At 39.4% G+C, this 23,099-nt stretch overlaps 1 protein-coding gene across 2 annotated transcripts in view; it reads left to right on the forward strand.

Annotated features, from left to right (window-relative positions):
* The window catches only part of SMAD2 (SMAD family member 2), a 67,022-nt gene that overhangs the window by 25,187 nt on the left and 18,736 nt on the right, over positions 1-23,099 (forward strand). For both annotated transcript variants that reach the window (XM_055699160.1, XM_055699161.1), the window contains one exon: positions 714-1,007. In XM_055699160.1, coding sequence (XP_055555135.1) covers positions 772-1,007 — 236 coding nt within the window. In that variant the 5' untranslated portion in view covers positions 714-771. The remainder of the gene's footprint in view (positions 1-713; positions 1,008-23,099) is intronic.

Here is a 23,099-nt window from a genome sequence, read left to right on the forward strand (position 1 = left end):
AAATGAAAAGAGACAATTCTACTACTCAGGTGCCTGCAAACTAAGATTTTAAATAGCCTTTAACAAATTTTGAAAGACTTGATTATTTTAAGTACTGCCAGTTGAGAAGACTCGTTATCTGTAGGCTGTTGAACTCTAGATGGAAAGGTGGCAATAATCTTATTATCAAACTTCTGAGTGAATTTCAAATTGGTGTCCCCAGTGGTACAAAAATTGGTAGTTATGTAAAACATGACAAACAAAATGAAAATAGGCTTCTAAAATGGCTGGCTGTTGAAGACTTCTGTCCAACCATAATGACTAAATGACATTCCAAACACAATTTTGCTTGCAAATTAATTTGGAGATGGGCAGAACATACATCTACGTGTATGCAATTTGTCAATCACTTGTGGAAAAATGTAATAAATGATGAAAACAAGCCAGCCTAGGTGCAAACCTAGACTCAAAATTCTGTTTTCTGGAGTTGACTTTATCCAGGAAGGGCTTAAGGAAAAATTAAATGCCTAATCCAACAGTAGCCTTAGTCTGCACTGTTGATGAGTCTGTAGTGAACATGCATTTGAACTTTATCAAACTACTTCTGAATTGTTACTTGACTTGGCTTTAGGATGCAGTGCCCTGTGTCATTTGGTAATGAAAGGTCCTAAGCAAGGTATTTGTCTCATGTGAAAACTCAGTGCTAATGTGTCTGTTTTGGTTTGTGTTTTTAGGGATCAGACGGGAATCTCTTAATTTATTGCTTGCTGGGTGTTCTGTCTGGTGAAAGTCATGTCATCCATATTGCCATTCACTCCACCAGTTGTGAAGAGACTTCTGGGGTGGAAAAAATCTGCTGGTGGCTCTGGAGGGGCTGGTGGTGGTGAGCAGAATGGTCAGGAGGAAAAGTGGTGTGAAAAAGCAGTGAAAAGCTTGGTCAAGAAGCTAAAGAAAACAGGACAGCTGGATGAGCTTGAGAAGGCAATTACCACTCAGAATTGCAATACAAAATGTGTGACAATACCAAGGTAAGTGCTGTTGTGTTTGAAATGTACAACCACTTAAGAAATGACTAAATGGATGTTTAGGCTATCCTGTGAACAAATGACTAAAAAAATCAGTTGCATGCTTTTGATTCTTCAAAAATTCTTTAAAACCTGTTTTGGTTTTATATAGTGCTTGCTTATGAGTGAATCGCATGCTTTAAAGTCACAATTTCTAATAATATCCTTACATTTCAATTTTCATTACTACATAGATTCCAATTTGTGTGTATTCTGGTGGTGCCTAGCATAGCTCTTAGCTTGTAGCACTGCCTGTGCTTTTATTTAATAACCCTGTCTAGAATCAGAGGGGCATACTTGAACCTACACTTCCACTTAAAAAAAAAAAAAAAGATAGTTTTTCCTTGGTCAACACTTCAGTCACTTAATATTTTCAATTGTATCTGGTAGTTTTACTTAGATTGTACAAGCTGCATCAGTTCTCCCTTTTGAAGGGAAGTTTTATTTTTGGAGGCAGGTTGTCTGAAGACCAGTTTATTTATTGTAATTATTATTTGTTACTGGTTAATGAAAGTGTTTTTTATTTAATAACTTTGAGTATTTCTAGAACTGCTCTTCTGCTCCTGACACGTATATACATGTAGGTGAACGACTTGCATTCTACCCTTTTCACTTTCTCAACTTAATTCATAGCAACTGCTGTGCAAGAGGCAAGGGTTGTGTTTGTAAGTATAATGCAGTCTGCTCTTGATTCATGTTGTACAGAAATCCCACAAAGGTGCCTGTGCAAGCCTGTTATGTGTGACATAAGTATCAAATCACTTCACAGGTGTGTGTTTTCTGTAAAAACGTTAAGAGGATCTGGTGGCATAGGAATATTCTGGGCCCTTAGCCCCTTGACACTTAAAATAATTTCTACGAGAGAGAAACTGCATCTAGTTTATGACCTTAATTTCTGTATTAGCACATTCATCCCAGCTACTTTTAAACTTTGTATTAATCATAGTGCAAAATAGATTTGACTGGTGTCAGTAATGATTTCCATATATCCCATGTGTTATAGCTGATAATGGTTTTAGCATTCTCTTCTGGATTTGACACAGGTTTTGGGGAAAATCATGATTATGCACAGAATGAATGACTACTTTAATTCTGTTCTTTTTTCTGTTCACCTTTTGTTTTTAGTGCTTCCCTCTGCTTCTATTTTCTTCCCTAGAGCAGTCCCAAAATTCTCTGGGTTTCCCTTCTGCTTTCTTCCTTTTGCCAGCTGGAAAACAACCAGAAATGAAATATTGCAGCTTTCTTGTCTTTGTGTATCAATAGACTAAGATTGGAACTTGACATGAGATGGCTATGTGTTTAGCAAGTATTTAACACGATGAAGACTAAAGGCTTAATTGGAAGGAGTTGCATATGACAGAAGCTAAATATGCCGTTCAGAGATTCACTTGATATCAAATGTGTATCTAAGTTTTAGAGCTCTTTTAGAAGCTCTTAGAGGGACTTCCTAGAGTTCTCCTGCAGGAGTACTGGAGCAATAAATATTGCTATTTCAGAAGAATAGTTGTCTAAATTTAATTTTGTATAAATTTAATGTATGAAGAGACAAACAGTATGCTAATATATCATTGTTTTCTTAGCCTACTTTGAGTATATCCTCCTGCTTGCATGACCTATTGTTTTAAAGTCGACATAGTAAACTCTTTAAAACAGAATAAAACAGAATCTGTTGTACTCTGTATAACAACCTCCATGTTGTGAATGGACCAGCAGTTCTTGCTGGGCTGTGAGGTGCTGTTCTCATCTATCTTCCAGTCAACTGTAAAAAGGACTGGACCTTGGCGTTACTTTTCTTCACTACCTTAGGAGTAAGCTGGCAGCTAGAGAGCTTTTCAAGTGATGTTGGCTATTATACAAGATTTAATTTTAAACAAAGAAATGGCTTTGGTATTACAGGATGAGATCATATCAGGGTTGCCAGCAGTGCTATACAGATTTCTTGAGTTTCATAGTTGGCTTTTAGACTGTTGATATTATTTCACTTTGACAGCAGTAGTCTGGGTTCCCAAGAAAGAACAAATGTCAACTCAGTACTGTAATGACTTGTGGAGATTCTTGTTCTTGGATTTAGTAAGCTAATGAAACTGCTGCTTGAGACCCGCTTTAATGAATGTCTTAAAGATCTGCAGATCAGCAGGGATAAATAACAAAATGCTGAATTTGAAACTTTTTTTCCTTCCTAGTCAGCAGGAAGCTTGAGGTGCTAAGCTGCTGAGATGCAGTTCTGATGTGACAGCTGGGCTAACTTTCCAAATGTTTGTGTGTGTGTGCATGGGTTTTTTAACTACCTTTAGATTTACTTACACTGTTTAACTCAGTGTAGATATTAAGTATGGGATGCTTCTGTTTGCCACTGTTGCATTATTCCCTCAGCAGAAGTTTCAGTTGTGGTTTTACAAGTTTCTGGTCCCCTTGGAGATTTTCAGAGAGTTTGATTCAGTAGTTTACTATACTTTTTCATCGTTAAAACCTAAAGCAACTGAACACCTACAAGCTTTTTCTCAAAACTGAGACCAGCTTGGACAAAAGTTGAATTAAATTGACTTTTCAGAAATCCATGTATGCTTTGTCATCGGTAGTCGGGCAGCGATTAGCATTGTATTGTTTCTGTGCTGTTCGTCAAGATGCCTATGTACTAAGTGAGGCTGATAGCGTGTGTACTGTGCAAAAGCAGCTCATGGTACTTAACACAACTTCTTACACAGACTAATAAGAGGTTCTGAGAAAGCAGAAGCAAACAGATGGAGTGGATGTTGGCATCGCACAGCAGCAGGGGTGCTTAGCTCTTCATAAGTGGGTCAGTAATCTAGAGCAGAGGCTAAATAAGTACAGAGGTCCTTTTGACACTAGCCCTCTAAGTAATTTGTAGTTATCTTGCTGAATCCTCCCAGCAAGCCAGTGGGATCCTAATCGCATAATCCCTGTGTATCCTGAAACATGTTGGCACGTAAGTTCACTTTTCTAAAATATGTAATGAATTTGGTAGAATTAAAGATCTTGTCTTTATGCACTTCCTTGCAGTTTTGAGACAAATGGGGCACAAGAAGTAGTCGGTGAAGAAACAACACGAACTTCCCTTCATACAAGGCGTCTTCTAATGGAAGTTTCTTCCTTATTGGCATGGATTGTGCTGATGAAATAAATACTTTGTAACTAGTGATAGCTAAACTCCAAGCCTTTAACAAACCAAACTGTGCCATGGAGGGAGTAGTCAACTGACATGTTATCTTATTTACAGAGTTTCCAGTGGTGACAGTACAGCCTATTAGAATCCAAAGTAGGGAAACACAAACCACTCCTTTCAGTGTCACGGTATTTTGATGTGATCAGCTGTGTGTTTTTTCTGTCTTAAAAAGAGCATAGATATACTTCATGCTCTTTTCTTGCACCTTTTAAAAAAGACTTACCAAAATGCAGTTGCTTTTGTAAAATGCCTGATAATGTACAACTAGTTACAGAGTTTAGTTGTGGCAGGTTTGGGGTAATGTTGACCTGGGCTGTTGTAGCTCCTATGTTTTCAAAATTTAAAGAAAAGCTAGGGGAAGGGAAGCAGAACTGCGTCCTTCCTGAGCTGTAACTAGATACATCTGTAGTACATGCTGAATTCTGCTTCCATGCCAACATTTGGGTAATGTGTCAACACTGTTAGGTCTTTATCTTATGTGAAGGGTGAGTAGTAACAGAGATGACCTGCCTATACAGAATATTCCTCAGGTACAGTGGTAGTCCTCATTTGTTGGATGTTGTAATCTGTTCAGTCTTCCACAGAAGTCTCCATCTTGCACCGTACTTTTGCCTACCTGTTGTTGAACCCACAGAGCACTGCTGTGCCTCATTTCCTTGCTGGCAGTTTCCCTGTTCCACTGCTGGCACAGTCCACATGATGCAATGCTGAACAGAGGCATATGAGAACACTCAATATACGGGTGCACCTTTTTTTTTCCTTCCAGTATATGCGGAAGCATAAAGAGATACATGACTCCCATCGGACTTGTCATCTCTAGCTTTCAATCGGTTTAGCTTTGCATAGTGACCATATCTTTCATGTGTGCCCTGACAAAGGCTATTTGTAGTTGGGAGTAAGGGGGCCCCTAAAAGAAAGATGTGTCGGTGACAGTATACTTCTGTATTATCTTCCAGATATTTGTGTACTCATCTCAGTACAGTGTAAGTGTTTAATACAGCATCAAAATGACTTCCGGATTGATACCTTAACAAACTTTCTTCTTGAACAGTTACATTTTTTTGTGGACATTAATAGTAGTAGTTATATTACAGTTACTATGTAAACTTGCTTTTGATACAGTGTGGAGCAGTACTTAACAGGGCTCAGCTTTAATGGGAGGTCCTGAGTTTCTGCAGAGGAGGTGAATTTTTATCACTGTTTTGCATTAGAGGAAACTACAGCGCAAAATAGCGGTGTTGAATGTTGGTGAAAAGTGATCTGGCAGATACTAGCTGAAGTAAGGTTTTAAAACTAACTTCCTTAAATCCCAATCCAGATATTCTTTGCTGGGGTGCTAGTAACTTGTGAGTGCTGTAGTCTTTGGCAAATTCCAGCAGTTCCTTCCAGTGCAGAGAGGAGGCTAGTACTCCTGTCAAACTCTTGCTTTAGAGCCTGCTGTGCCATTAGAGCTTTATAAGGTATTATCTGAAAAATGTTTTTTCTTGCTTAACAGTCAATATGTATGTAAAAAGATGTAGTGTAAATGTGCCCTCTTTCCTTCTTGCTTAACATGAGGATAGCATCCCTGTGCTGTTTCCAGATTTTCAGAAGCTTATTTTTGCTTTTTCTGCAGCCTCCCAATTCTGACTTAAGTGAGAGAGATAGTGAGAGGGGATCAAATCCTAACATTATTTTTTGAGGAATGTAGCTGATTTGTGGAATTTGTAGTCAACAATTAGATATCTGAAGCACCTGGTTTCTGCTTTAAATATGAGATGAATTCTGTATTTTTGTACCATCCAGAGGTAAAGAAGAAAACCCTGCAATGGGCTCCATGGTTTTGGTAATATGGAGAATTTTGAAGGGAGTGTTGGGAATGCAAAGCAGACAGCTGTAAGTGAAGTGGTTGGCTAGCATTGAAATTAGGAGCTACTTATTGACCAACTTTGCTAACAGCAGTGTTTCTTCGAGCTTGTTAGGATGAAGTAGTAATATTTTAAGTAATATTTTAAAGCTGTATCTGTTGCGCATCTTTCACTTCAGCCAGTAGTGAAGGTTGGGAACTTTTGAAACTGCTGTCATGGAACCAGTCATACGCTGATTCTCCTGGTAACAACGTGCTGATGGTAATTAAGCTTTACATTCAGAATACCTTTCTAATACTTTTTTCCTTAAGAAAGCAAAAATGTGTGGTAGTGCATATTGACTGCTTCTGAAGCCTGTAATGCTTTTGGGTTGTTTGTTTGTTTTTGTGAAGCAAAAATCTATGTATCCAGGAGTTTCTTTTCCATGTGACTTGTGATGACAGAAGCCTAAAAGGCTGCTCCTGATGTTAAAGTGACTAATGCTATTGACACAACTTCTTTTCTTATACTTGCTTACAGTGTCCAGGACATAAATCCAGTACATCTCATATATATATGTGTGTGTATATATATTTCTGATGTATTCTATGAGGATTCAGCTACTTAAAACTGCAGAATCTGGTGAAAGTTCATCAAGCACATGAAGATGAAATTCTCTGAAGAAACTATTGATTTCTTTATTATGCTAGTGTTATTCCTTCACTTAGTTGTTTTGCAGCCCTTTCTTCATTCCCTGCAGTGAGTTAGGATATGGTATGCATAAGATAAGCAACTTAGGCACAGCTTATGGCACACATCAAAATTGTTTTCTGAAGGTTGGCTCTCTGTATTAGTTAGTATGAGCCTCCATACATGGAACTTAGTAGTGCTGATCACAGTGTGTACAAAGGATTTAACAGCAGAAATAAAGTGGGGGTGGGGTGGGAAGACCTGTTTAAAGATGGGACAGCTGGCTTGGAACTGCTGTTTGAGAGCAAACAAGCAAGAGTCTTTTAAAATTATGACACCTTGATGCCTTTTTTGTGTCCTGAGTAAAAAATTATGACACCTTGATGCCTTTTTCGTCTCCTGAATAAAAAGTAATTTCTAATTTAGGTGTAAAAGGCATGGTTTTTCTTGAATATAATCCATGCTACCAGTTAGCATGTTTTTTTTAATTCCTTGGAAATATTTGTCAGGAAAGTGATCACACAGCTGCATGCAGTAACCTAGTTTTAAGGATGTTTTTGATCACCAGTAGAGCAGAGTTGTCAAGCTAATGCAGCTTCCAGAATTGTTTTCAGGTGTTAAGATCTTTCCCCAAAATAGGTTACTTCAGAGGACAGCAATACAGAAATTCCTTTGTTCTTTGTCAAGTTAAAACCATAGAAGATAGGAGATTTCAACAATTACACTGTGGGGGAAAGGTTCCTCTGGAAACTGTTTTAGGAGAGTTCCCAACATCTGCTGCTAAGCTCTGAGTGAGTTAGCCAACAGGACAGCAGCAGGGAGTTGGATTGGCACAGTAGATCCTAAAATAACACTGCTATCCAGACAGAGGTGAAGTCTGTTTTCCCAGAAACAGAACTTGGCACTGTTAGTACGAGAGCTGGGATAATTCACTATTCGAGTTGGGGATGGGCATTGATTCTTAATCATAGCTCACAAATTGCAAACTGCTACGTGTAAAGGACATCCTCAAACCATGTAGTATATTTGTCTGAATGCATTCACTTAGATGTAAATTGGTTCTATAAATGTTTGAAGCCTATAGTTGAACATCTTAAGCTTTCTGAAATAAGTATAGATACTTAAAACAGTACATCAGAATACACTAAAGCACTGTTTTTATTGCTGAGATTACAGGAAGAGCGTGCTTGTAAATTGTTTGTTGATAAGCTGACTACTTTTTCTCATGACAGGATTACTGAGGATGAAGCAGAGCCCCCTCTGCTTTTCTCTTGTTGGAATTTCAATAAAAGTTATGCTTTAGAACAAAGCCAAAGAGATCCTTCCTGGAAGTGTGGCAAGAGATAGCTGAGAGTTTGCGGAGTGTTGGCCAAAATTAGCTTCAAAATCCCCTGATCCTTGTGATAGCTGGTGCTGTGCAGACATTGAATGTGTTCCACTGGGAAGACGTGTCTAGCAGGAGGATGAGATTGCCCTTGCTCTTCTCAGTCCCATAAATACAGTGGGACTTGAATGTTGTATCTACATGCCCTGTGAAAGACTAAAGCAAGTACTTGGTGTTTAAGTGCATTGTGCCAGGCTCTGGCCTCTGCAGGGCAGTGAGGACAGAATGATGGTGTGCTTTGCAGTGGCTTCCTGTTGTGTGTGACATCTCTTCGTCTTGGTGTTGGCCCTGTGTGTATGTACTCCTCTGACAGCTTGCTGTGTATTAGTAAATGGTGTTGTGCAGCCTAAATTTCAAGCCTAGGAAACAGCCAGGTAGCTTGCTAGGTGAGTAAAGTCCACCTGCACTGCTTGAACATAAAATGTGAGAAGATGGTCCTGCAAGAGGAACAGTCTGTTGATGAAAGTGGTGAGTGCAAAGCAATTGACTTCAGGGGTGGTTTTATGATATTTTGGAGTGCCTTTTCATGTGTGGAGAGTTTCTTTCAATAACTTCATGATGATAGCTTTCAACTGGTCCATGTTCCATAGTACTGTATTGTGCAGTCTGGGTGAGTGTGTAGAGAGAGAAAAAGAGAGTTCTGTGAGATTGCACTAATTTCCTCGGAGCCTTTCTCAGAGCTGGGGTGGCAGAAGCTGGCACCTGGTTTTCCAAGGCAATCTCCTGCCCAAAGATGAATGGGTCCAGTAGCTCTTAGTTTTCTAAATGTTCAGGATGTTGTGCTTATAGAAAAAAAAGATACTAGCCCTAATTACTTATGTGTAAAGCGACATGTTTGAACACTGGGTTGCAGAGTGCCTTTAGATGCTTGCGTGGACACATAACGGGGAAATAAAAATTCATGTCAAGTTTGACTTCAGGTCTCTATGAAACTATTTCTAAATGAGGTTAGCAATCAGTAAGACAGTATTGGTGACATTACTTGCATCTGTTTCAAAGCTACTCTTATGCATTCTTTTAACTACAAACCTATCTTAAAAATTAGTTTAGTTAGTGTTTTATCACAAAACTAAACTTAAAAATGAGAACTGGTGGTCACTCACAAATTTTTCAGTTTCTCTTAAACTGATGAAAGAGAATGAAGTCTGTTCAGACAAACTAATCAAGTAGAAATACCAGCTTGTCTGGCATTAATATTCCTGAATTATATGTATATTTTTAAATGCTTGCTCGGGAAAGGAGCTAGATAACTGTACAACTTTTGTTGTGCCTGTCTTCAGAAACTAAGTAAATGCCTTTTTGAATCTCAGTGTGTAAGGAGTGCTTCAGGCATTTCTTACTAAAATTGTTTTGCGAACTGGTCAACCCTGTTGTGAGCTCCTGTTTATTGAGAGGAGCCATTGTGGATGGGTGTGTGACAAGAGCGCAGTTAATGGTCAAAGCAGAGTAAGCCAGGAAGTTAAATAATGTCATTCCCTCTTTCTTTAGCCCTTCCTAGATCCACACTGTAGCCTAAAGTTTGTTTGCTTTCTCCTATTGGATTCATAGCATCAGTTTATTTGGTATGCAGAGTAGGATGCAGGATTAGTAGGAGCATATGATAATGCATTTTTTTTTCCTAGTAGCATATTTTCCTTTCAAACTTAGCAGCAAGACTTTATTCCTGGTATCTGTATAAAGAGTAATACATGTGCATCAGTAGGGCACTGCCCCGACACTGCATATTACAGCAGTTACCTACACTACAGCAAGGCCCTAAGACATTCTTTAGAAGATGAACTTGAAGACTTAAGTTTTCTAGCCTTCTAAGACAGTGTTGATTGAAATGAAGAGTAGTGGTTGTGTTCAAGTGTATTGAGTGAGGTTTTATTAAAAATATTGAAACATAGCTGTTAGCTTGGTTTGTTGCACAGCTGTGGCTGATGTTGAGGACTGAATTGCTCTAACTAAGATTAAATTTTAGTGTAGACGTAGTTCAGTTTACAGCATTTTATAATATTGATGTCATCGTGAAGAAGGAAGTCTTAAGAGTATTCAACAAAGGTACTTAGGGCTGCCAGTTTTAAGCTCCTGCAATTCAGGAAGCTGTGTGACTTACCCGCATAATCTGTTACAGAGTTGGTATGCCAAGCAGAAAGTATGGGCATGTTGTTATTTGAGGTGGGTCAACATATGAAAATGTGAATGTGCCAAGATAATTTGTCAACAGCAAAATGCTGGATAGCTCAAAGGAGCTTGCCTCTCTAATCAGGAGGAGAAACTGTTGAATTTTGGGAACTATATTATATACAAACTGGAACACTGGATAAGGGCTCAGGGGATGTGCATTCTGGCCTTGGCTCTGCTGCTTTTTCCCAGATAACCTTACAAGTTTTTAATTTGCTCTCATTTTTCAGCCTGTAGATTTGACTTAATTTCTGGAAGGCATGTAAATAATGCCACCTCTTTGCCTCACTGGTATAAGCTGTTATTATTTGGTTAGGGAGTGTAAGTTTAAGGCATTGATCCCATTGGACTATCAGTGATGTGGAAAGCAAATTTGGGGATGATGAGTTGTTGGAATTTATCAGAGTTCTTTATTTTCAAGTTACTGTTCCTTCTCATTAGGACTGCCATAATGGTAAGAAGCAGGAAGAGTCAGAATCAAAAATAAGTGTTAAAGCTTGCCTGATTTTTGTATGCCTTTAATTGTCAGGTTAACAACTGATGCTGGGGCAGCTGAATTTTAAGCAAATGGAAAAAATAGCTACTTGCGATTACTTTAGTGACTTACTTGCTCAGTGGATCCCGGTACAAAGCCCTTAACTAGGAAGAATAATATCTGTATCTGATACCTCATGCTACCATTAAGAAGACATGTTGGTCACTCAAGAAAAATAAGTTGTGTTATTTATTGTCAGTACTGAGCCCCAAGTTATCTCATAAATCGTACTTGTTTCTCCTGCAATAAAGGAATTGGGGGGTTTAGGCAGCCCAAGTTAATGCTAAACTATTCCCTGGCATACTGTGGTAATTAGTGTCTTTGTATCAGATCAGCTCTTAGGTGTGGCAAAGATTCCTCTCCTCATTATATTCTTCTTTTGTAGAAGCCAGCCAATTTTATTTTTCTTGGTTCTGCAACAAAACACCTGAGTGCTGTTTTTACTAGTGTGAATGTTTTATGGCAACCAGAGCAATTTTATGGGAAAAACTTCCCAATTGTGTAGCTCAGGTTGTTAGTCTAGGAGGAATTTATAGGGTAAACAACATACTGCAGTTCTTTTACTGCTGCAGCTTTGAACACAAATAGCTAGTTAATGGGCTCCCTACTGATTTAATCTTGCTTGTAATCTACACCTGCTAATTTAATAAAAGTAATTTCCCATGTCTTGTTTACTCCTTGCTTCTGTTCACTTACTCTGACTTGCTTGCAGTGCTGATTGGTGGAAAACTTCTAAAATTTACTGCATACAATGCCGTAGTCTCATCATGAACAGCTTTCATTGGCTTCTGTCATGCTACATTGTTTGAAGCAGACTGGCAGGATACGAGAGAACAATCGGGAGCTGGACTAAGTTCACATCTCGTTGCATATGCTTCAAAATTGGCAGAAGAACAATGAGATTGGGGAAATCCCCTTGAACAAGTGCTGCACAGTAATCTGACTTCAGCGTCTGTTCAGAAAGGATCCTCCAAATTGTGGCTTTATATTCCAAAATGGACAAATGAGTTTCAGTAGGTTAAGTTTTCATTTGGAGACATTGCCCATAATTGTAGGTAAAACGACCATTTCTTCAGATACTTGGGTAATACAGGATAGAGAAAAGCCTGATGCAAAAGAAGAAAGCTCTGCATTTTGCTTAAATGCTGAATTTCAAAGTTTGTGTTTAGTTGACCTGATGAGTTACATCCCAGAGCAGTTCTTCACTTCCTCTTGGTTTTGTGGGAGGCTTCAAGTCAAGTTCCTCTGTTGATGTTTGAAATAATTTTTAACTTAGACTGTAGTTCTGAAATTTTGAACACAAAGAAAGGCTGGTGTCAACTGATGTAAAATCTTGCAGCTTCATGGATGGGAAGTTGTTTGAAACAGTGTTTGACTCTCATGTCTTTTGGTTGAAAAAGTCTTTTCTCTTTAATAGGTAACTCCAAATGTTAATTTCATGGACTCCTAATGATGTTTTCCAGGAGTGCCTTATGAACCTTGCAGTGTTTGTGTAAACCTGTGTTTACCTGTGTTTACCTGTGTAACCTTCAACCATCAAAGCTTATTGATACATCTCCCTTTCTGTAGTGTGGGGGGAATTGAATATAAACCTAACAGCCATATCAGGGAAAGAATTCAAGTGTGTCTGTTCTGCTGAGTTCCACAAAAGCTAATAATAAAAATACCTTTTTAGTTCCTTTGTATTTAAATTTTGAGTGTCTATTGTTCTGCTTGTCCCATGTACCCATCTTGCAGTCTGATGCCTTGTCTAAGCACAGTTAGTAACCAAAAATGAGTGTTTTGTTGTTCCTTACATGTCTCAATGAGATTAATATAGTAGGAGGGCGGAGGGCCTACTGAAGTGATCGTGCCTCTTGCAAGTTGCATTGGTGGCAGCCGTTTTAAAAATGCTGTGATAGCCTCTTCAATGATAGGAAGACATTTTTACTGGAGCCTGGTATCAGCACATTTGTTCACCATATGGGAGACCTTCAACGTTTTGGCCAGTAACCATATTCTAAGAAGGATTTAAGCAGGTATACTTGCAGTGAGAAGCCGCATAACTGTTTATTGAATGCTAATGTTCCTCAAGCCTTCGAAAATCATCTTTTTGGCTGCAATAGGACAGAGTGAGCAACTACCACCTCAGCAGAGAGCAGATGGTAGATCAGGGTTGACTTCTGTTAGGTGGATTGCGGAAAGGAAACTCTTGGACCTCCTGGAAAAGTGCTTTGACTGTTAAACAATTGCATGTGAGGCAAGAGTGCTTGTGGGCATTGTCTTTAGATGGGTGTTCTGGGTATGGATCATGAGCAAGATGCTGAAGACTTCAGGACTTGTCCATGATCTTAACATGCCCGTTCTGTCTAGCTCTAGGCAGCAAAGCTCAGGAAATTGATTTTAATTCTTGATCTAACGGTGTCCCTGCATACTCAGATTTTCTGTCAACAGTATCTATCTAATATGGGGTTCTGTATTCTGTTTTGGGCCTGAGAGCAGAGGCCTGTAGTTAAACACCTTGGCTATTAAGTTGCCTTCCTGATTTTGCCTTTGCTAAACACATAAGGCAATGTAATATCTCAGCAAACACAAAGTTCACTTCAAAAATAGTGCTTTCTTGTATCTGAACAATTAAACTCTTCAAACCTTTTTGTGGCTTCCTTGCTAGCTGTGAATTTTATTTTAATATTTTGCATAAAATCTGGACATCACTCTGTGTGATGGTAATGTCATTGTTTGACTTAGGTTTTGTATTTAATTGTTTAGCAAAACAATGCAACAATCGCGGCACAAGGACCATTCAGTTCTCTTCAGCAGTATGTTGCTTGGGAAAGCTTCCTCTATGGCTCAAACCTTAACTTCATTTGAAATATCTTATGGGAAACGCTGCATGCCTTAGTTATATAATACTTTATGTTTCTTTGAATTTTCATATGCCTCATCTTTAGAGATAGTCTCTTGTTTGGGACATGGATCAAGTTCAATGTATTCTTTCACCAGTTTTCTGTTAGGTGTGTGTGGCTTAGGTTGTGGCAGGGGACATTCTGGCTGTAGTGGCTTCCCAGCATAAAGCACTTCATATATCCTGTGTTCATTTGTCTTCCTGGATTTCTTAAGAAGGGTGTATGATTCATAGGAAAAGCTGTCCAGAGGCAGCTTCAGTTTGAAATGAGGTATTAAAAGGTCCTGTATGTGTTGTTCTAAGAGTAATCTTTTTGCCAAGTTAGCATTTTCAAGGAATGTGGACAAGATAAATGTCTTGCAAAGCTAATCCCTCCCCCTCACTACCCCAAATACCCAGTAGTTTGAGAAGGTTAATCAAAATGTCACATGTTTTTTCAGCTGTCCATCAGTTGCAAAATAGCCCACTCATGTGGTAGCATCAGCCGCTAACCCACTTGGCGGATGACGGAGTCCTTGAGAAAAATTTTACTTGGCCCTTGGTAGCTAGCTTTTACCTGTTAGCTTGTGTGAAAAGCTTTTACCTCACCTACTGTGACTAATACTGGTTAGAGAGCTCAAGATAAAGGTCATTTTTAAATGTCTGTCTGGTGCTAGTCCTGTGTCCTGGTTTCAGCTGGGTTGAGTTAATTTTCTTCTTAGTAGCTAGTACAGTGCTGTGTGTTGGCTGTGATGTGAGAACAATGTTGATAGGACACTGATATTCTTAGTTGTTGCTGGGTGATGTTTATACTAAATCAAGGACTTTTCAGTTCCTTGGGCCCTGCTGGCAAGAGGGCTGGGGGAGGCACAGCCGGGACAGGTGACCCGAACCAGCCAAAGAGGTATTCCATACCGTGGGATGTCATGCTGGGTATATAAACTGGGGAAGAAGGAAGGGGGGGACATTTGGCATTATGGTGTTTGTCTTCCTGAGATGCATGATGGAGCCCGGCTTTCCTGGGGATGGCCGAACACCTGCCTGCCCATGGGGAATAGTGAATGAATTCCTTTGCTTTGCTTTGCTTGTGTGTGCAGCTTTTGCTTTACCTATTAAATTGTTATTATTAAATTGTTATCTGTAACCCTTGAGTTTTATATTCCTTTCCAACCCTCCTCCCCATCCCTCTGGGTGGTGGGGAGTGAGCAAGTGTCTTCGTGGTGCTTGGTTGCTGGTGGTGCTTGGGTACTGGCCGGGGTTAAACCACGACATCCTGAAATGTGTATGCAAAGCTCTGGTTTCTGTCTTTTGAAAGTACCATCTTCTAAGAGATTGCTATCTGCTGTTAACAAACTAATTTGTTGTGGATCAGCCGGTATTGTGCTGGAGATGTTTTCCTATAAAGATACTGTGTCCTTTGATACCTCTGATTGTTTTAGGTCTGTTAAGGATGATAGAGAGTTAATCTGTGAAACTGCTTTGGGTGTCATCTTAACTTACTGCATGATATTGCTTACTAATGCAAAACAGAAAAAAGTAACCACGTGGTGTGAAATGAAATTGAGATGAATCTGTTAGGTTCTTCGTTCCTTATGTAACTTGTAAGTGAAAGAAAGGTATTTAACAGCTTGATATTGTTCCCAATCTGGAAGACCATGCTAGTCATCTGTCTCTGTAGTTGGAGCATTTCAGTGATAATTTAAATATTAGAAATGAATTGCTTGATCAACTGTTCTCATAGGCATGGTGTAATGAGAGTGGAGGACAGATGGTGATTTCTCAGCTAGAATGAGTTGCTGAACATAGTTGCTTCATAGCTGCCTGCTTCATGATGTGGTGCAACATCTCTAGTAGCTACATGGAGCTAATTCTTCTCCTAAATGGATGGTTTTTGACCGTGTGTACCTGGTTATGCTTCCTCTTACTCCAGTAACAGAGTTTTGATCCTGTATTTCTTTCAGGAGGTGGTGGTCCTGTGTTCTCTGGAAAGCTTTTGTCAGAAAGCCTGAAGGCATTTTCCAGTGTGGTGTTCTCAGATGAAATACAGATAACTTGTCTAAGCAAACTAATATTAAAAGATACGTAATGCACATGGTACTTTCAGCTATGGGGGTTTCAAACTTACAAACTTCCATCCCAGTTGAAGTGCTGTATTTATGTTTCTAAAGATACTGTGAGAAGCTGCAATGAAGGTTTTCCAATTGCTGTATTATTTTGGATATAATAATGTAACAAAGGAAAGTAGCATAGGAATTCCAAGTTACCCTTCCAAGAATGCAGTCTTAAAGTACAAACATCCACATCCTCAGAGCTTGTCGGTCCATATGATAATCTGTTTTTCTTTGCGTTTTTTGCATGTTTGTTTCCCCTCCTGCCTGGTTAGTCTCTGAGGAGCTGCTGTTGTGAATGCTGGTGTACACTTGACACCCTCACTAGGTGCAGGGCGTCTAGAAGTCACTTGATTTTGTTGGTGGTTTTTGAACATGTGACTAGGGGGCAGTAAACCTGTGTTGTGGTTCATCTTATCTCCAGTAAGACTGCTTCAGAGTTTGAGAGATACAGATTGCAGCCGCTGAAGGCTGTGGTATGTTGAGAGTAGAGAACTGTAGGACAAGTTTCCCATCAAAGCTGTTAGCTCATGATTTCCGGAGGCTGCTTTTGCATCCTCCCTGTCTTCAGTCTCTGAGCGTAAGACTTGTGGCCAGCTCCCTTGGACTCTTGACTGAAACCAAGCTGTATCGCATGCCTTTTATTTCTCAGTCCTGAACACCATCTCTGTGCTGCTTGACCTTGCTATTTAGAAGTTTACAAGTTTGCAGGCTGCTCACCACCTGACTTTGAGCAGAGTAAAGACTCCTTGATAGGATCTGCATCTGAACAGACCACATGGACAACAAGAAAAGAAATAAATATTTTACTTCTGCTTGGTTTCCATGGCATCCTGGAACAATTGCTCTTGAACTTTGACGTGCTATCCTTCCAGCATCTCCTAGCATCGAGAGAAAAATAAAGGTAACACTGTTGGCTGCTTTATTTTGTCTGACAGCACTGGGCTAGCATGTCAGGATTTGGGAGAAGGGAGGAGGATAAAGTGCTTTGAAGAGGCCTGCCTTATATCTGTATTTTTGCCTTTGTAGGCAGTTTGTCGCACATGTGACCAAGAAGTGTGCCTTTAGAAAAGGCAACAGAAGCCTATACTGTTCATCAAGATGACTTGTTGACCTGGTGTTCTGCAAAACTGGAAGAAACTAGCTACTGGCCCTGAAATGAGCAATGAGTGGCTCAGGTCTTAGGCTATAACAGAGTATCTTTCATACCTCACGTTCCACTTTCGAGTTCCCTGTGGACATCCCTAAAGTTTAAGCTGGAGTAAATTGGACTTGTTCAATGACTTTTTTTCTTTTCCCACAGTGTTAGGGAGGTTAATTGTATCCTGTCTCCCCTGCTTTTCTGGCTGTTTTGATGTGTTACTTTTTTAGCATACATCCATTTATAAGGAAGTTTACTTAAGTAATTTTCCTCAGTTCAGATGCTGCATTTTCTATTTGATGTAATGCTTTTGAATGTACTGTATAAAATTCTATGTAAACTTTATTCGTAAAAGGATCCTGATTATGAGAAGTTGTGTAATGGTTCCTGGTTTAAATACCACTAAATATGTACATGCATAAACATTTCTTTCTTGGATGTACCATTCCTGAATGTGTATGTAGGGAGGAGGGAGGCATGCAGAGAAAGTACAGTTACTGCTTTGAGCAAGTAATCTTCAAGCATATGCAACACACAGAAAAAAGGTCTGGGTTTGGATTCTGGGAGAGAGAGAAAAACAAGCTTTTTTTGTTATATGTGTAAGACCATTTGCTTAAATAAGAGTTTGGGGACACTTGGGGAACCACGCATAACTGTGGGAGCTGAATGCCCCAGCTGCCAGTTTTACTATTGTTTTGTTGAGTTTGTGCTGAGAGAGAAACCTGTGCTTTCAGTTCTGTAAGAGCTTTCTTTTCTGGAGACCAGGGCTCTTTTAGACATTACTTAATATCCTTTTCCTAGACTTAACAGGCTCTGTTTCCCCTCTGAAGAATGGGAGAATCTGTTAGCAGACTAACTACCAACCTGTACTTAAAACTTGCAAATACCCATTCACTCTGGTTGCTAATACTAGCCTTTTACAGAACTTTCTAGGGGTCTCCTTTTCTGCCCCAGTGTTTGTCACAGAATGGTCTCCATGGAAGAACCTTGTCCAGCTCCTCTGAAGGAGGAGTACCACTGCAGATCTGTGTAAACAATTTTTAAGAAGAATTCACACTCGTGCTTTTTGTTCAGGCTTGGTTAAGATACTAGCTCATCCCTCTAGCAGGTGCTTGAAAGAAAAATCATTATTTCATACTGAATTACTAAATTTTTACATTTTCTGTTACAAGAAAATGAGATCAGGACCTCTACATTACTTCACATCATTCACATGCAGGAATGAGCTGCTGTAGCTTTGAGTTGTGCTATTTGATGAATGTGTATGCCTAGTTATGTACACTTAAATGAGTAGATGATATTTTGTCACTGCAATATGGAATGATGGAGATGCAAGTAAAAAGATCGGTCAGTTCTGCAGGCATGCCAAATGATGTAAGATTTGAAGAAGAGTACAATAGATATCTCATGGAAATAACTTTAATATTTGCATTATTACTGCAAATCTCTTTAATGTTTTCTAAGCGAGCATAGTGCAAATAACCTTTTTACTGTCATCCCCAGTATGGGGAAAAGAAACCACGAGCAACATACATTTTGGTAGTTGAGGTATTTAGGCCAGCCACACTACATTTTACACTAAACTTTTGTTCAGACAGCTGGCTATACAGCTAGCTGAGGTGCTGTTTGCAAAGACAGGTGATAAAATTAACATTGCTGCTGTCTGGTACATAGACATTTTAGGTTGTAATAGGGAGAAATGCTAATTGCCAGTATATAGATAGGACTGTCAGGTCAGAATATGAAGGCAACTACACATTTGAAACTCAGAATTAAAGAAATCACGATAGAGCAGATTTGGTAGGAACTGTCATTTCTGCTGAATATGATACTGTATGTAAGCCAATGAACTATTTTAATTGTGGACTTTTTCACCTGTATTACACCTAAGCCTTTCAAATCAGTCTTTCCTATTACTGTTGTCTTCAAGACCCTCTCTGAGCTAGTTCCAAAGGTTTGGTATATTTCCCTCCAAGCTGTTTTTGATCCTCAGTTGCATCAGGAAGAAGGTAGCTGGTGTCAAAGGAAGGATTCTGTTCTTTCATCCATCGAGTGATTCTTTTCTCAGAGCTAGTATCAGTGGAGCGTAATGGGACAGTATCTTCACAGGAGTGCAGCTTCAGTCTAGCTACACCAGTGATGAACCAGAGCCTTAGCCAATATAGCGGTGTTCCTGCTTAGTATGTTGCTGCCTGAAGTCTTGGGTCTAAGATCTTACATAGCAGGACTTTTTTTTATTTTTTAGTTACTGTGCAAGGTGCAGATCTTCAGTCTGCAGACTTTAACCTGTCTACTCAATTTTACAGAAACAGCCATGAGCAATGTTAAAGCAATGGCATTTGCCCATTTGTTATGAGGAAATGGGATTCCATAAAGGCAATGGTCATTTCTTACTGTGCGAACTCCATTTTGGATAGCTTGGTGTAGCTCTTGAAGAAAATTCTGCACCGCTGTTCTGCCCCTTTGACAAATTATCAGGCGAGGCATTAAATTCTGTAAACGTTAGGCTGGTGTAAAGGTGTTTGCATGACTGTGCTAAGTAACTTCTCTAGTTCAAGTGAAAACCTGATCATCTTTTCTGTTGTTGTTACATTCTTCTTGTTTAGTCTTTGTGTGAAAATGTGAGTGAAAACAAATGTCAGGCTCGCATTTTTAGGGAAGGCTTTGCATGAGAATTCTAGAATTTGAAAACTGAAGTGGGATATGAGAATGAAAGTTAAAATGATAAATGAGGTACTATCACAGTTTACTGAAATTATTTCTCATTTCAGTCACAGCTCCAGCACTACAAATGCCTCAGAAAATGTAGGGGGAAGACAAATTAGATTCAGTGGAAGAAAGGCTTGTGATTATAAGACGCAGGAGAAAGACAAATGGAGAAGATTACTTCGCACATGTACTTGCAAATTTGGTAGTGGCTGTAGGTTCTGAAAGATGTGAAAGATTCAGGAATAATCTAGATGTTCAGTGTAATACTTCACAAATAAGCAAGTAAAATGTCCAAGACCATTCTGTAATGATTCCTGTATAATACAGGCTTTGACTACCATGAAGGTATTTGTATTTCAGGTTTTATTTGTCATCTTGCTAGTGCTGGCACTTCAGGTGAAGAGGAAGCTGTCAACTGAATTCTGTTTTAGCTCCTTTAGAGCTGTTCCACTTTGCAAGACTTTGAAGAAGAAAGTGCAGTTGCAGTTATGTATGAATTGTGACAGTATTTAACAACTTCTGTATAGACTTTTTGGTACTTCATATGTAAATATCTGTGAAGTGGTTCTGCCTGCTTTCCTCTGATGTCATACTTGTTGCGAGCACTTCATTTAGTACAAGAAATACCTAGAGCACACAGCGTTGCCAATACTGTAAACAGTCTTAGTAGTGGGATAGTTGTTTTGCTCATTCTGTCTCAGTAAAAACCAGTAATAAATTCATAGTAGCAACAACATGTAATATACAGATATCAGCCTAAGCATGTGTTACTGTTTTGGTGCATGTAGGGTACTGCTTAAAGCTCTTGCTGGCTTTGGGTTCTTTCAGCTATAGCCTCAAATAAAACAGCATCTCTATAAAACAGTATCAATGAGACCTATCAGCTTTATCCCTCATATCTTCTACCTTGCAAATGCACTTGGGGAAAGTATGGGGATGACTTGGAGTATGTGCAGCACAGTGCCATGTGTAGGCACCAGCTTGTTTGATGCTGTGGTCATGGCTGTTTGGACAGTACTTGCACATACTTGCTTGGATCTGTACATCAGTACATCTGGCTTTTAACTGTGCTGGGAAGCTGAACAAAATGAAGCAACCTAGGTCGAGTACCAACCTGAGGTAATTTTCTTAGTTGGCATATGGACATCAGTGAGGAGACTGTGGATTGTTCTGTGTAGCTGCATGTCCAGCTGCTGAAATTTTTAGTTCAGAATTACTGCTGCTGCAAGCCAGGTTGCAAACGGATTTCTACATTCACTAAGATCAGATTGTACTGGCACAGACCTAATATTAATATGCTGATTGGCAGTGTTTATCTTGTCCTGTTCAGCCTTATCCTGTTCCCTTTTTTACCTAGATGGATCTGCATACTTTACCACTTAATCATATTGTGATTATGAAAATCTCTTTTTGGGCAGGGTGTCCCATTTGAGATGACATCCATCTGTATTTTTGAACTCCTGAATGTGCCTATAATATATTACTTCAAGCTGTTTCATCCCATGTAGTTTATATCTCGCTATTACAGAATTTGATATGGACTTGATATTGGATTCCTCCAACAGGGCTATAACAAATTAAAGCAAGCAATCATATTGCTTACTTAAGAGTGTGGCACAGACCATGTTTGTCAGTGTTCATTCTTCATGGGCAGATCAATAATTCATCTGTATTTGAACTGGGACTTGATTAGTCCAGTTTTGTAGTAGACTTACAGATACTATTATTCCACTAAGATAGTTTGTGCTGTTGATGTTGATTGGGAACATTATCTGTGATACGTAGACTAGGCAATACAAATATTTTTTTGTTATCTTTGATATTTAGGCTTTTCCTGTGTCCGCATTTTTTCTCGTGTGTCAGTATTTTGTGTCTTGCTGAAGAAAGGCAGTTTTGGCACTTTGTCTCAAAATTGTGAAGCATTACTAGAGCTCTTTGCCGTTTAGGTAATTTCTTGCCCAGAGTAGAGTTTTTTTGGAACTCAGATTTTCCTGTTAAAGGAAATGATGAAATGGAAGAAGTGAAGGCATACTGTGTGCTGTTGCATGCTGATAGACACATTAAAGATTCTTCTTGCCAGAATTGTACAGTATCATCTGAGATGTTGCTCCTTATACGCAGATGAAAAGTCATGTTGAAATGCCAACCCTTGCAACCCTTTCCACTTAGGGGAAGGCTCTGACTTTGGGAAGCTTTGATTCTACCCAGTAATATAACTTGTCTGACCCTTTCTTCACCACATCAGCCCTCTGGTCAGTCCTGGGATATAGGAATTGCAGGACTGAGTTGTCCCAGGTTTAGTGTGTGGTAGCTTAACTAGACATCTGCTAGACTTTGACTTTTCCCTGAAAATCACTGGGTCTCAAAAAGTTGTTATTTCTTGCAGCTATCCTTTAAGCATTTCTCCTTTCTCTGGGAAACAGTTTTCTTTTGTTAGAACTTCAGAACACCTGGGAAACTGAACCAACTTGATGCTTTATATCCCTGAAGACCCTTATAATAAATTATTTTGTGGGGTCTTCAAAAGCAACAACCTAGTATTCAAGCAAGCTTGCTCTGAAGAGTGCTAGAGTCCACAGAACATGGTGATTTGCTAATCTAAGCTAGTGTTGAAAAGATAGAAATATTAGCTTTTGTATAGTTGACCTCATTTCTGTCAACGGACAGATTGTTTTGAGAACAGCAATGAAAGTGCTCCTTGGAATGAAACTGTCTGCTCTGGTGGGAGGAAGTATATTAGCTTGAAGCTTGTATTTTGGAGTATATTTGTGCTGTCTACACAGGAAAGATTTAAGTACAGCTTAGATGCAGGAGCCAAATTGTATTTTGGAAACAGTGATGGCTTACCAGGCTGCAGTATACAGCAAGCTGTAAACCAAAACCCTCTCTTTTTTACTTCTTTGGTAAAACATGAAGCCCAAAGTGTGCTTCTAGGCTTTGGTTTGAGGGCAGTCTGCTTTCTAAAGGTGAAATGGTGATATGTGTTGGCTGCCTCCCTCCTAATAAATCAAATGTGCCTGGGAACATTCCCAGGCACCATGGCCAACTGGCTCAGGGCTGTCTTGTCCATAAACTCTTAGCTAGCAGGGCAGGGTGGCTACATCTGAACTGCCCAGTGCGAGTGGTCCCAATGGTGTGCGACTCAAACCTGGGAATTGTGTGGGAGAACAGTAATTGGCATGGCCTAGTGCTGGGGAATGTCCTAGCAGCTTTCTAGCATACATAATCGTGTTCCAGGGCCCAGGAATGTTTCCAGACAAGACTTAACTTATGAGTACAGATGTTAGTCCCTGATTCTTATAAATTCTTCATGGACTAAGGCATAGAAGGACTCCTTACATCACAAGGGATTTAGGATGTTTCAGAAAGGCAGGTTTAGGAGAGAATGCCTGCTATTTTTTTTCAAGGTGTTCATTCTGTACTACTAAAATGTCTGTACCTCCTGTCTCC

The sequence above is a fragment of the Falco cherrug genome, chromosome Z (assembly GCF_023634085.1).
Source record: "Falco cherrug isolate bFalChe1 chromosome Z, bFalChe1.pri, whole genome shotgun sequence".
NCBI lineage: Eukaryota > Metazoa > Chordata > Aves > Falconiformes > Falconidae > Falco > Falco cherrug.